The 13764-nt window shown below is 47.4% G+C and overlaps 1 protein-coding gene across 1 annotated transcript; it reads left to right on the top strand.

The window, feature by feature from the left end:
• Nucleotides 1-3789: 3789 nt before the first annotated feature.
• Nucleotides 3790-12238, top strand: LOC125381971 (proline-rich extensin-like protein EPR1). Its single transcript, XM_048399368.1, has 3 exons — nucleotides 3790-3866; nucleotides 7288-7481; nucleotides 8403-12238. Exons 1-3 carry the CDS (start codon nucleotides 3790-3792, stop codon nucleotides 12236-12238), a joined length of 4107 nt encoding a protein of 1368 aa, XP_048255325.1.
• The last annotated feature ends 1526 nt before the right edge of the window (nucleotides 12239-13764 follow it).

Here is a 13764-nt window from a genome sequence, read left to right as displayed (position 1 = left end):
AATGAAGGAATAATCATATACTCCGAAACGTTGTGTTCCTCATAATAAAGAAGTTGACATCCATATATTCTCTTCCTCATATGTCTTTTTTTAAATCTATATGTGATTAGATGAGGTTTTACTGGGATTTTTTTATATAGTTTAGGTGGGTAAATCAATGGAAGGGAATTGTCAATTTGACCATTATTGAATGGCATTAGAACATCGATATACATGTATTTATAACTGAAGTTAAACTCCATGGACATTTTTCCGTGTTATGATTTTGCAATCCGAGCAGACATTACGATTCATATGCACGAAGAAGCAGATTCGCAAGGAGGAAAAATCAATTGGTGCCTATGGGGATGGCTACTGCTTAATAAACTGCCCTATATCCAATTTCAACATCTATGTTATCCAGGGGGGGGGGGGGGGGGGGGGGGTGGGGGGGTGAGGGGGGTTGCCTTGGGGTACGCACACACCCCCTTTTTTATTTCGAAAAAAATCTTTATTTCTGTATAAATTACCACCAAAGACAATAAATAGATCTTAATTGTGCACCCACCCCCCCACCCCCACCCCCCCTTTTTAAAAAAGCTGTATCCGCCCATATTGTTGTTGTTGTTTCTGTAAACATTAGATCACATTTGCTTTCACTTTTGACAAATATTCCCAAACCTCTCAAAATAGAGATATAACTGTGTCAATGACCACCACGTTTACTGACAGTTGCCCAATATCCATGAAGGGTGCCGTCTGGTATAGTGGTCTTCAAGGTTGAAAAATCGAATGTTTAGACAATATTGAAATCTGTCTTTTCTGAGATCGAAAACATTCATGTAAATGCTTTGAGTATTTTGATAAGCCATATGGATATGGTGTTACTTCCACTTGTCTCAACACTCGTGTGCTTTGTGCACTGCGTGTTACAAAACGCATTAAGTATAATGATGTTATGCTACACGTCTTCTTAATGATTCATATGATACAATACGCCACTTAATAATTTACATGATGCAAAAATTATACTTTATGAACTATTTTATACACCCTGCATTTCTTCATCACACTGTAGACACAGTGTTTAGACTAGAGCGCTTCTTTACACTGCAGACACGGTGTTTAGACTAGAGCACTTCACCACACTGCAGACACGGTGTTTAGACTAGAGCACTTCATCACACTGAAGACACGGTGTGTAGACAAGAGCCCTTCATTACACTGCAGATACGGTGTTCAGCATATAGAGCGCTTCATCACAGTGCAGACACGGTGTTTAGAATAGAGCGCTTCATCACACTGTAGACACGGTGTTTAGACTAGAGCACTTTATTACACTGCAGACACGGTGTTTAGACTAGAGCACTTCATCACACTGTAGACACGGTGTTTAGAATAGAGCGCTTCATCACACTGTAGACACGGTGTTTAGACAAGAGCCCTTCATCACACTGTAGACACGGTGTTTAGAGTAGAGCACTTCATTACACTGCAGACACGGTGTTTAGAATAGAGCGCTTCATCACACTGCAGACCTGGTGTTTAGAATAGAGCGCTTCATCACACTGTAGACACGGTGTTTAGAATAGAGCGCTTCATCACACTGTAGACACGGTGTTTAGCGTAGAGCACTTCATTACACTGTAGACACGGTGTTTAGAATAGAGCGCTTCATCACACTGTAGACACGGTGTTTAGACTAGAGCGCTTCATTACACTGAAGACACGGTGTTTAGACTAGAGCACTTCATCACACTGTAGACACGGTGTTTAGAATAGAGCGCTTCATCACACTGTAGACACGGTGTTTAGAATAGAGCCCTTCATCACACTGTAGACACGGTGTTTAGAATAGAGCGCTTCATCACACTGTAGACACGGTGTTTAGAATAGAGCGCTTCATCACACTGTAGACACGGTGTTTAGAATAGAGCGCTTCATCACACTGTAGACACGGTGTTTAGAATAGAGCACTTCATCACACTGTAGACACGGTGTTTAGAATAGAGCGCTTCATCACACTGTAGACACGGTGTTTAGAATAGAGCACTTCATCACACTGTAGACACGGTGTTTAGAATAGAGCGCTTCATCACACTGTAGACACGGTGTTTAGCGTAGAGCACTTCATTACACTGCAGACACGGTGTTTAGAATAGAGCGCTTCATCACACTGCAGACCTGGTGTTTAGAATAGAGCGCTTCATCACACTGTAGACACGGTGTTTAGAATAGAGCGCTTCATCACACTGTAGACCTGGTGTTTAGAATAGAGCGCTTCATCACACTGCAGACCTGGTGTTTAGAATAGAGCGCTTCATCACACTGTAGACACGGTGTTTAGCGTAGAGCACTTCATTACACTGTAGACACGGTGTTTAGAATAGAGCGCTTCATCACACTGTAGACACGGTGTTTAGACTAGAGCGCTTCATTACCCTGAAGACACGGTGTTTAGACTAGAGCACTTCATCACACTGTAGACACGGTGTTTAGACTAGAGCACTTCGTCACACTGCAGACACGGTGTTTAGACTAGAGCGCTTCATTACACTGCAGACACGGTGTTTAGAGTAGAGCACTTTATTACACTGTAGACACGGTGTTTAGACTAGAGCACTTCATTACACTGTAGACACGGTGTTTAGACTAGAGCACTTTATTACACTGCAGACACGGTGTTTAGACTAGAGCACTTCATTACACTGTAGACACGGTGTTTAGACAAGAGCACTTTATTACACTGCAGACACGGTTTTAGACTAGAGCGCTTCATTAAACTGCAGACACGGTGTTTAGACTAGAGCACTTCATTACACAGCTGAGAAACCCTCGACAAGAACGCTACACAGGGAGGTTTACCCAGCTGAGAAACCCTCGACAGGAACGCTACACAGGGAGGTTTACCCAGCTGGGAAACCCTCGACAGGAACGCTACACAGGGGGGTTTACCCAGCTGAGAAACCCTCGACAGGAACGCTACACAGGGAGGTTTACCCTGCAGGGACAACCCTCGATAGAAACAGGACACGGTCCGAGCATACAGCTGACAACACCGTGGCTGGCATCTCTACACTGTATTGTACAATACCATTAGGCAACCCATGGTTATAATTAATCCCTCACACTCCTCACACAGGTCGGATACTTTTATCTTCCCCATTCTGGCTCTAAGTCTCCCGGATTAGGATGAAAGCCATTGCAAACTTGCCTCGTAAACAATTCCGACGTTTTCATTTTCTAGTAGGCAGTTGGGGATTTGGGAGCCAACTCGACCCTCTGTCTGCCGCAAGGACGCCAGGTAACTCAAGGCGGGAATCTTTAACAAGTTTTTCTCAGTGAGAATACAGGGTGTTAGAATAACTCTTGACTCGTCCACGTTGTGATTGAGGAGCGCGTGGTGCGCTACTGCGCCAGGTAAGCAACGCATATGCCGTGTTACAGGAATGTAGCCCCTGACGGTGGAGATAAGGACGTCACTGATGTATGCTGCTAGCTCCCTTTATGTCGAACACCAAACATAACTTTACGGTTACCATAGTTTCCAGATACAGCTATTAATGTGAACATGTAACACACAGTCGACGAATGTAGCTAAGTTCGACATAAACAATATTTAATATATTTATGTTCAGTAAAATGAAATATATATAGTACATTTGTTATACGGACTCTGATAACGCTTTGTTATACCGGCTTTCTATAGCTGGTAGGGTGGGGAGAAACTGCCATCTATTACATAAAGATAATGTGCTATTTAATGGACGTCACGGAAGGGGCTGATGTTAGACGTCACGAAAGGGGCTGATGGTGGACGTCATGGAAGGGGCTGATGGTGGACGTCACGGAAGGGGCTGTTGGTGGACGTCACGGAAGGGGCTGATGTTAGACGTCACGGAAGGGGCTGATGTTAGACGTCACGGAAGGGGCTGATATTAGACGTCACGGAAGGGGCTGATATTAGACGTCACGGAAGGGGCTGATGGTGGACGTCACGGAAGGGGCTGATGTTAGACGTCACGGAAGGGGCTGATGATAGACGTCACGGAAGGGGCTGATGGTGGACGTCACGGAAGGGGCTGATGGTGGACGTCACGGAAGGGGCTGATGTAAGACGTCACGAAAGGGACTGATGGTGGACGTCACGGAAGGGGCTGATGGTGGACGTCACGGAAGGGGCTGATGTTAGACGTCACGGAAGGGGCTGATGTTAGACGTCACAGAAGAGGCTGATGGTGGACGTCACGGAAGGGGCTGATGGTGGCGGTCTCGGGAGGGGCTGATGTCAGACGTCACGGAAGGGGCTGATGTTAGACGTCACGGAATGGGCTGATGTTAGACGTCACGGAAGGGGCTCATGGTGGACGTCATGGAAGGGGCTGATGTTAGACGTCACGGAAGGGGCTGATGTTAGACGTCACGGAATGGGCTGATGGTGGACGTCACGGAAGGGGCTCATGGTGGACGTCATGGAAGGGGCTGATGTTAGACGTCACGGAAGGGGCTGATGTTAGTCGTCACGGAAGGGGCTGATGGTGGACGTCACGGAAGGGGCTGATGGTGGACGTCACGGAAGGGGCTGATGTTGTACGTCACGGAAGGGGCTGATGTTGTACGTCACGGAAGGGGCTGGCGTGTCCACAGCTTGATAGTACGAATTTTCTATCTATTAAGCCATATATAACGAATACTATATCTATACAGCCTTATATAATGAATATCTTATCTATATATCCTTATATAACAAATACCTTATCTATATATCTTTATATAAGGAATACATTGTCTATATAGCCTTATTTAACGAATACGTGATCCATACAAACTCAAATAATGAATATTCCATCTATATATCCTGATACGACGAATATCTTATATATATAGCTGTATATAACAAATACTTTACCTGTTTAGCTGTATATAACAAATACTTTATCTATATAGCTGTAAATAACAAATACCTTATCTGTATAGCTGTATATAACAAATACTTTATCTATATAGCTGTATATAACAAATACCTTATCTGTATAGCTGTATATAACAAATACTTTATCTATATAGCTGTATATAACACATTCTTTATCTGTATAGCTGTATATAACAAATACTTTATCTGTATAGCTGTACATAACAAATACTTTATCTATATAGCTGTACATAACAAATACTTTATCTGTATATCTGTATATAACAAATACTTTATCTGTATAGCTGTATGTAACACATACTTTATCTATATAGCTGTATATAACAAATACTTTATCTATATAGCTGTAAATAACAAATACTTTATCTATATAGCTGTACATAACAAATACTTTATCTGTATAGCTGTATATAACAAATATTTTATCTGTATAGCTGTATATAACAAATACTTTATCTGTATAGCTGTATATAACAAATATTTTATCTGTATAGCTGTATATAACAAATACTTTATCTGTATATAAGGACTAATCTAGCCTTCCTGGTGGATATATAGGGTGTCTGCCCGGATGGCGAAAAGTCATACCAGAATACATAAAAATATGATACTCGTTACCCTGTCTGGCGCTCCACGTTAAGGGGACACGGGCCGGTCGGCTCGGAATCAGTATACTGTGTATGTGGGATATCCGTGTTAAACTGCGGCCTGATATTACTAATCATCTGTCTATTTAGCCTTATATTACTAATCACCTGTCTATATAACCTTATATTACTAATCATCTGTCTATATAGCCTGATATTACTAATCATCTGTCTATATAGCCTGATATTACTAATCAACTATCTATATAGCCTGATATTACTAATCAACTATCTATATAGCCTGATATTACTAATCATCTGTCTTAATAGCATTATATTACTAATCATCTGTCCATATAGCCTGATATTACTATTCACCTGTCTAAATATCCTTATATTACTAATCATCTGTCTATATACCCTGATATAACTACTCATCTGTCTAAATAGCCTTATATTACTAATCATCTATCTATATAGCCTTATATTACTAATCATCTGTCCATATAGCCTGATATTACTTATCACCTGTCTAAATAGCCTTATATTACTAATCATCTGTCTATATACCCTGATATAACTACTCACCTGTCTAAATATCCTTATATTACTAATCATCTGTCTATATACCCTGATATAACTACTCATCTGTCTCAATAGCCTTATATTACTAATCATCTGTCTATATAGCCTTATATTACTAATCATCTGTCCATATAGCCTGATATTACTTATCACCTGTCTAAATAGCCTTATATTACTAATCATCTGTCTATATACCCTGATATAACTACTCATCTGTCTAAATAGCCTTATATTACTAATCATCTGTCTATATAGCCTTATATTACTAATCATCTATCTATAAACCCTGATATGACTAATCATCTATCTTTATAGCCTTATATTACGAATCATCTATCTATAAAACCTTACATTACTAATCCTCTGTCTATATAGCCTTATATTATTAATTATCTATCTACAAAGCTTTATATTACTAATCATCTGTCTATGTAAGTAAGGATAGGATTTACGGATGAACAACTTTTTCATTACAATTAAGAGCGACGTTTCAGTGTAATAAAGAAGTTGTTCATCCATAAATCCTATCCTTTTTCCGTACTCCAACTTCTACATGCCTATCAAAGAAGTTATCTGCCTGTGTGGCCTTATATTACTAATCGGATCGGTCGGGTAGCCTAGTGGTTAAAACGTTCACTCGTCACGCCGACGACCCGGGTTCGATTCCCGACATGGGCACAATGTGTGAAGCCCATTCCTTGTGTCCGCCGCCGTGATATTGCTGGAATATTGCTAAAAGCAGCGTAAAACCATACTCTCACTCACTCACTCACTCACTCACTCACTCACTCACTCACCCACTCACTCACTCACTTTTATTACGAATACTCCGTCTGTACAACATTTAATTACAAATGGTTGTTTCGACAGTACACTCCCGCGTTCCTCACTATAACCCATGTCACGGTAACATATCATCAAATGATAAATGTATATTTGGTATAAAGAGTGATGTTCCCTTCATAACCGTGCCCCGCTTCCACTGAAAGCAGTCAATGAGTTCCAAATTGTGTGTCAATAGACCTATTCCAAAACTAACTGTATCAAAATGAGTTTAGCAGAGATCAAATCAGCTCTCTTCTCCAAAAGCACGCCAATCATATTGATTACACTCAGTTTGATTGTTAAAAAATATCCAGTGTATAAAAGAGAATTTTTTCTGCACCTCAGTCACCGTCATGCGTTCATTCTTCATGTATTCAGGCCGACGTCGGGGACGCGAAGTCACTTCAGCAGCGCCACTTCTACACCTCCAAGCCCCCTACTCGCAGAACACTGCGCGAGGACCTCAAGCCTTGATCTCTGTCTCAACCTCAAGCATCTCATCGATGTCCGAGGCAGACGACCTGACAGTGAAGCAGAAGATGAGAAGAGGTCATTGAAGGATCTCCTCGACCGTGAAGGCTCACACGACTTTCCGCCGACCCTCGTGGTGTTGACACCTAACGTGGTTTGAAGGCTTCATCCCAGTGCTCTGTGTTAATGGATGGGGATCTGCATGTAACCACAGTATTTTCAATGTTCAAGGAGTTGTTACACAGTGACAGTAAGACGGAAACCCGGGATGTCAAGACCCAGAAGTGGCGGGTGCTTTCAGGGGATTTCAGAACAGGATGTGAAGACGGACAGGGAGGCAGGCAAAGCAAATCGCTATTCTGTTCTAAAGAGCATTTTTTTCTGTTGTGAAATGCAAGTGCGCTGTTCGTAGAATGTTGTTGTCGTGGCGAGACCCGCCTGATCTCGGACGTTAGTTCCTACGTCAGCACCTCCGCATGAAGGTTGTGATGGAATATTAATCCCAAACAGAACGAATCCAAGCTTATGGTTGTCATTGACGTGTTCAAATGTGCAGTTAAATGGTCTCTATGTTCCAGACATATTCATAACTCACCCAACATAAGACCCTACATCAATTAATAGCATACATTATCATGATCATATTTACAACAGAATCGCAATGTTTAAGGACATGAGATTTTTCGATGAAGATTATCTTTTGGTTATATAGTTCTTTTATTTATTCCAAAACAGCATATAATTTGTTCTTTACATTTTCCTCTAAAATTTGCTTCTGGACAGGATTTTTCTCTCTCCGAAAGCAGATAGCATAATACAGTCTAGGGTTTTTCAATGGCAGTATATTATCTTACGTATGTAGAAAAATTTAACCACTTAATGCATATGTTAGCTATAAAGAGAGGGTGTCACACTATTTTCCCCTAAAACACCATCCATACTAACACCCTCCATATCCCTACACCCTCCATACCCTACACCCCCACACTTTTACACCCTCTACATCCCTACACCCTCCAAAGCCCTACACCATCCACACCGTTCAACCCTCACTACCCCTACAACCCTCACTACTCCTACACCCTCCACACTCTACATACCCCTCCACTCTCCACACCCCTACATCCTCAACACCCTCCATCCTCAATACCACTACACCCTCCACGCTCCTACAACCCTCCACACTCCACGCTCCTCCACACCCTCCACCCTCCATACCAGTAAACCCTCTACACCCCTACAACCCTCCACGCTCCACACTCCTCCACACTCCTCATCACCCTCCACACTCCATACCCCTACACCATCCACGCTTCTACACCTCTACACCCCTACAACCCTCCACACTCCACACTCCTCCACACCCCTACACCCTCCACACCCTCCACCCTCCACACTCCTCCACAACCTCCACCCTCCATACCCCTACACCATCCACGCTTCTACACCCTCTACACCCCTTAAACCCTCCACACTCCACACTCCTCCACACCCCTACACCCTCCACACCCTCCACCCTCCATACCCCTACGCCCTCCACGCTCCTACACCCTCTACACCCCTACAACCATCCACATTCAACACTCCTCCACACCCCTACACCCTCCACACCCTCCACCCTCCATACCCCTACACCCTCCACGCTCCTACACCCTCCATACCCCTACACCCTCCACACCCCTACACCCTCCACGCTCCTACACCCTCCATACCCCTACACCCTCCATACCCCTACACCCTCCACACCCCTACACCCTCCACGCTCCTACACCCTCCATACCCCTACACCCTCCACACCCCTACACCCTCCACGCTCCTACACCCTCCATACCCCTACACCCTCCATACCCCTACACTCCTCCACACCCTACACCCTCCACGCTCCTACACCCTCCATACCCCTACACCCTCCACACCCCTACACCCTCCACACCCCTACACCCTCCATACCCCTACACCCTCCACACCCCTACACCCTCCACGCTCCTACACCCTCCACGCTCCTACACCCTCCACGCTCCTACACCCTCCATACCCCTACACCCTCCACACCCCTACACCCTCCACACCCCTACACCCTCCACGCTCCTACACCCTCCATACCCCTACACCCTCCACACCCCTACACCCTCCACGCTCCTACACCCTCCATACCCCTACACCCTCCACACCCCTACACCCTCCACACCCCTACACCCTCCACACCCCTACACCCTCCACACCCCTACACCCTCCATACCCCTACACCCTCCACACCCCTACACCCTCCACGCTCCTACACCCTCCATACCCCTACACCCTCCACACCCCTACACCCTCCACGCTCCTACACCCTCCATACCCCTACACCCTCCATACCCCTACACTCCTCCACACCCTACACCCTCCACGCTCCTACACCCTCCATACCCCTACACCCTCCACACCCCTACACCCTCCACACCCCTACACCCTCCATACCCCTACACCCTCCACACCCCTACACCCTCCACGCTCCTACACCCTCCACGCTCCTACACCCTCCACGCTCCTACACCCTCCATACCCCTACACCCTCCACACCCCTACACCCTCCACACCCCTACACCCTCCACGCTCCTACACCCTCCACGCTCCTACACCCTCCATACCCCTACACCCTCCATACCCCTACACCCTCCACACCCCTACACCCTCCACGCTCCTACACCCTCCACGCTCCTACACCCTCCACGCTCCTACACCCTCCATACCCCTACACTCCTCCACACCCTACACCCTCCACGCTCCTACACCCTCCATACCCCTACACCCTCCACACCCCTACACCCTCCACGCTCCTACACCCTCCACGCTCCTACACCCTCCACACCCCTACACCCTCCAAACCCCTACACCCTCCATACCCCTACACCCTCCACACCCCTACACCCTCCACGCTCCTACACCCTCCACGCTCCTACACCCTCCACACCCCTACACTCCTCCACACCCCTCCACCCTCCATACCCCTACACCCTCCACACCCCTACAACCCTCCACACTCCTCCACACCCCTCCACCCTCCATACCCCTACACCCTCCACGCTCCTACACCCTCCACACCCTCCACCCTGCATACCCCTATAGCCTCCACGCTCCTACACCCTCCATACCCCTCCACACTCAACACCCTCCACACCCCTTCACACCCCTCCATACCATACACCCTCCACACCCCTCCACACTCCATACCCCTACACCCTCCACGCTCCTACACCCTCCACACCCCTACACTCCTCCACACCCCTCCACCCTCCATACCCCTACACCCTCCACACCCCTACAACCCTCCACACTCCTCCACACCCCTCCACCCTCCATACCCCTACACCCTCCACGCTCCTACACCCTCCACACCCTCCACCCTGCATACCCCTATAGCCTCCACGCTCCTACACCCTCCATACCCCTCCACACTCAACACCCTCCACACCCCTTCACACCCCTCCATACCATACACCCTCCACACCCCTCCACACTCCATACCCCTACACCCTCCACGCTCCTTCACCCTCCACACTCATACACCCTCCACGCTCCACACCCCTATACCCGCCACACCCTTATATCCGCCACCCTCTACACTCCTACACCCTCCATACCCCTAAACCCTCCACGCTCCTACACCCTCCATACCCTAACACCGTCCATACCCCTACACCCTCTGCATACCCCTACACCTTCCACGCTCCTACAACCTTCCACACCCCTACACCCTCCACACCCCTACATCATCCATACCATACACCCTCCACACCCCTATACCCGCCAACCTCTACAGTCCTACACCCTCCACACCCTGCATACCCCTCCACTCTCCACACTATACACCCTCCACACCCCTATACCCTCCACACTATACACCCTCAACCCCCTCCACACTCCACACTCCTCCACACCCCTACACCCTCCACCCTCCATACCCCTACACCCTCCACCCTCCATACCCCTACACCCTCAATACCCCTCCACACTCCTCCACACTCAACCCACCATACCCATCCACGCTCCACACTCTTCCACACCCCTACACCCTACACCCTCCATATCACTCCACCCTCAACCCTCCATACCCCTACACCCTACATACCCCTCCATCCTCCACCCTCCATACCCCTACACCCTCCATACCCCTCCACACTCCACACTCCTCCACACCCCTACACCCTCCATACCCCTCCACTCTCCACACTCCTCCACACCCTCCACCCTTCATACCACTCCACACTCCACCCTCCATACCCCTACACCCTCCATACCCCTACAACCTCCACCCTCCATACCCCTACACCCTCCATACCATCCACACTCCTCCACACCCCTACACCCTACACCCTCCACCCTCCATACCCCTCCACACTCCACACTCCTCCACACCCTCCACCCTCCATACCCCTACACCCTCTATACCCCTCCACACTCCACACTCCTCCACACCCCTACACCCTCCACCCTCCATACCCCTACACCCTCCATCCTCCATACCCCTACACCCTCTATACCCCTCCACACTCCACACTCCTCCACACCCCTACACCCTCCACCCTCTATACCCCTCCACACTCCACACTCCTCCACACCCCTACACCCCCGACCCTCCATACCACTCCACACTCCTCCACACCCCTACCCTCCATACCGCTACACCCTCCACGCTCCTACACCCCTACAACCCTCCACAACCCTCCACTCTCCACACCATACACCCTCCACACCCCTATACCCTCCACACCATACACCCTCCATACCCCTTACACCTTCCACACCATACACCCTCCACACCCTAAATCCCTATACCCTTTTTACGTATAGATATTTATACCCGACACTCTATTGAGGGTTTCAAGAGGAGATTGTAAATTTAATAGGACAAACCAGACGGACGACTTACAAGACGTTTTTTTTCTTTCATGCATTTTATTCACAAGAGCTTAGCGATATATTTCACCGATATTTGTCGCCAAATGACTGTTTCGTTGTACACATGCATTATGTGTTGTTGTAGATAACACATACATAGAGGTCAGCTTGTTTATTTATTGTGCTACTTGTTTGATAAGATGTAAAATGTCGCGACCAGTAAATCAAGACATTGACATTCATAAACCTGATACCTAGTTTAAACTTCTGAAAGACCCATGTTGTTTCATGTATGTGTTACAATCTCATGTTATACACCATCTACTGATCCCGGGATAACAGCTGGTTCCAGAAGACGGAGCGCCACCACTCTCGGCCACTCAGAAGGCTGTAGCCTCCCTACAACGTCGTCTGCTACACTGACCTTCGTCTGCGGTTGACAAACCCGTCCATCTCGAGGCGGTTCAGACGCTCCGACCAATTACCGCCTGGAGATGAAAGCCGGCTGATAACATGCCGACAAATACATCTCATGTTCGTCAGCATATTTTGACACATCTTTCTTTTCGTGAATGTCAGTCGTACAAATTATCACCTGAAGATAGCTGCTTGGAGTATCTGTGCGCGGCGAGGGATTATGTCAGAGTGTCGAGGTGCTGGCGGCGCCAGACCGTGGGCCGGAAGTAAGCATGAACTGGCGATGTGATGTGGGAGACGGACAAACCCGCCAACAACCTTTCATGGTGGACGCCAGCCCTGCGTCCTTGCATTTCACAACCTACCGGGGCATTCGACATTACGTTTCTCCAGCCGTGTACAGAGCATGCGCAGACCACGCTAAGGGGAGATAAGAGCCTTGGCGCGTGCCTCACTGAACCTTTACGACTTGGTCTGTCAACATGGGTCCCTTTGATGGCGGTTAAAAAGGCACTGGTATGTTTGCCTTGTATGGATCTTCACACCTCCACAAGGGGTGGTTGTCTCACCTCCACACAACCAGCGAAACAGCAGACCGTCGACGTGAGCGCGCACTCAAACATGTCTGTCGTCTGCCGGTAGCCGCCAAATGTGCTGCCCCCTTGTGACACCAAACATGCGCTTTGAATGGGGTCATCGTATCAGAAGAAGACACGTTTCTTTACGTGTTGATCTTTGCATAAAGGTAATATTCAGCGTGTAGGTCAACTACCCGAAACTGCATATCGAGCTTGACATGAACATATATTTGACGGCCTGTAGAGTGTAAATACACACAGAAATAGCAGCTTGACGGATTGTGTCGTATCACGTTTCTTCGCCGCCTTGTCCCGTCATGAGTGCAACACGTTGACATGTTGGTAATTACGCCCGAGGTGACTGTCTCCGTGTCTCCTGTCACGTGATCAGTGCAACACGTTGACATGTTGGTAATTACGACCGAGGTGACTGTCTCCGTGTCTCCTGTCACGTGATCAGTGCGACACGTTGACATGTTGGTAATTACGCCCGAGGTGACTGTCTCCG

Source organism: Haliotis rufescens, unplaced genomic scaffold (genome assembly GCF_023055435.1).
Source record: "Haliotis rufescens isolate VD_foot unplaced genomic scaffold, xgHalRufe1.0.p SCAF_2, whole genome shotgun sequence".
Lineage (NCBI taxonomy): Eukaryota > Metazoa > Mollusca > Gastropoda > Lepetellida > Haliotidae > Haliotis > Haliotis rufescens.
The sequence above is the reverse complement of the archived record's forward strand: the minus strand, read 5'-3'. Positions and strand labels throughout refer to the sequence as shown.

Coding starts and splice junctions, on each gene's coding strand:
- LOC125381971 (XM_048399368.1), top strand. CDS start 3,790: ATGGTGGACGTCATGGAAGGGGCTGATGGTGGACGTCACGGAAGGGGC. Junction 3,867..7,287: donor ACGTCACGGAAGGGGCTGAT/GTTAGACGTCAC, acceptor TCATGTATTCAG/GCCGACGTCGGGGACGCGAA. Junction 7,482..8,402: donor ATTGAAGGATCTCCTCGACC/GTGAAGGCTCAC, acceptor CACCCTCCAAAG/CCCTACACCATCCACACCGT.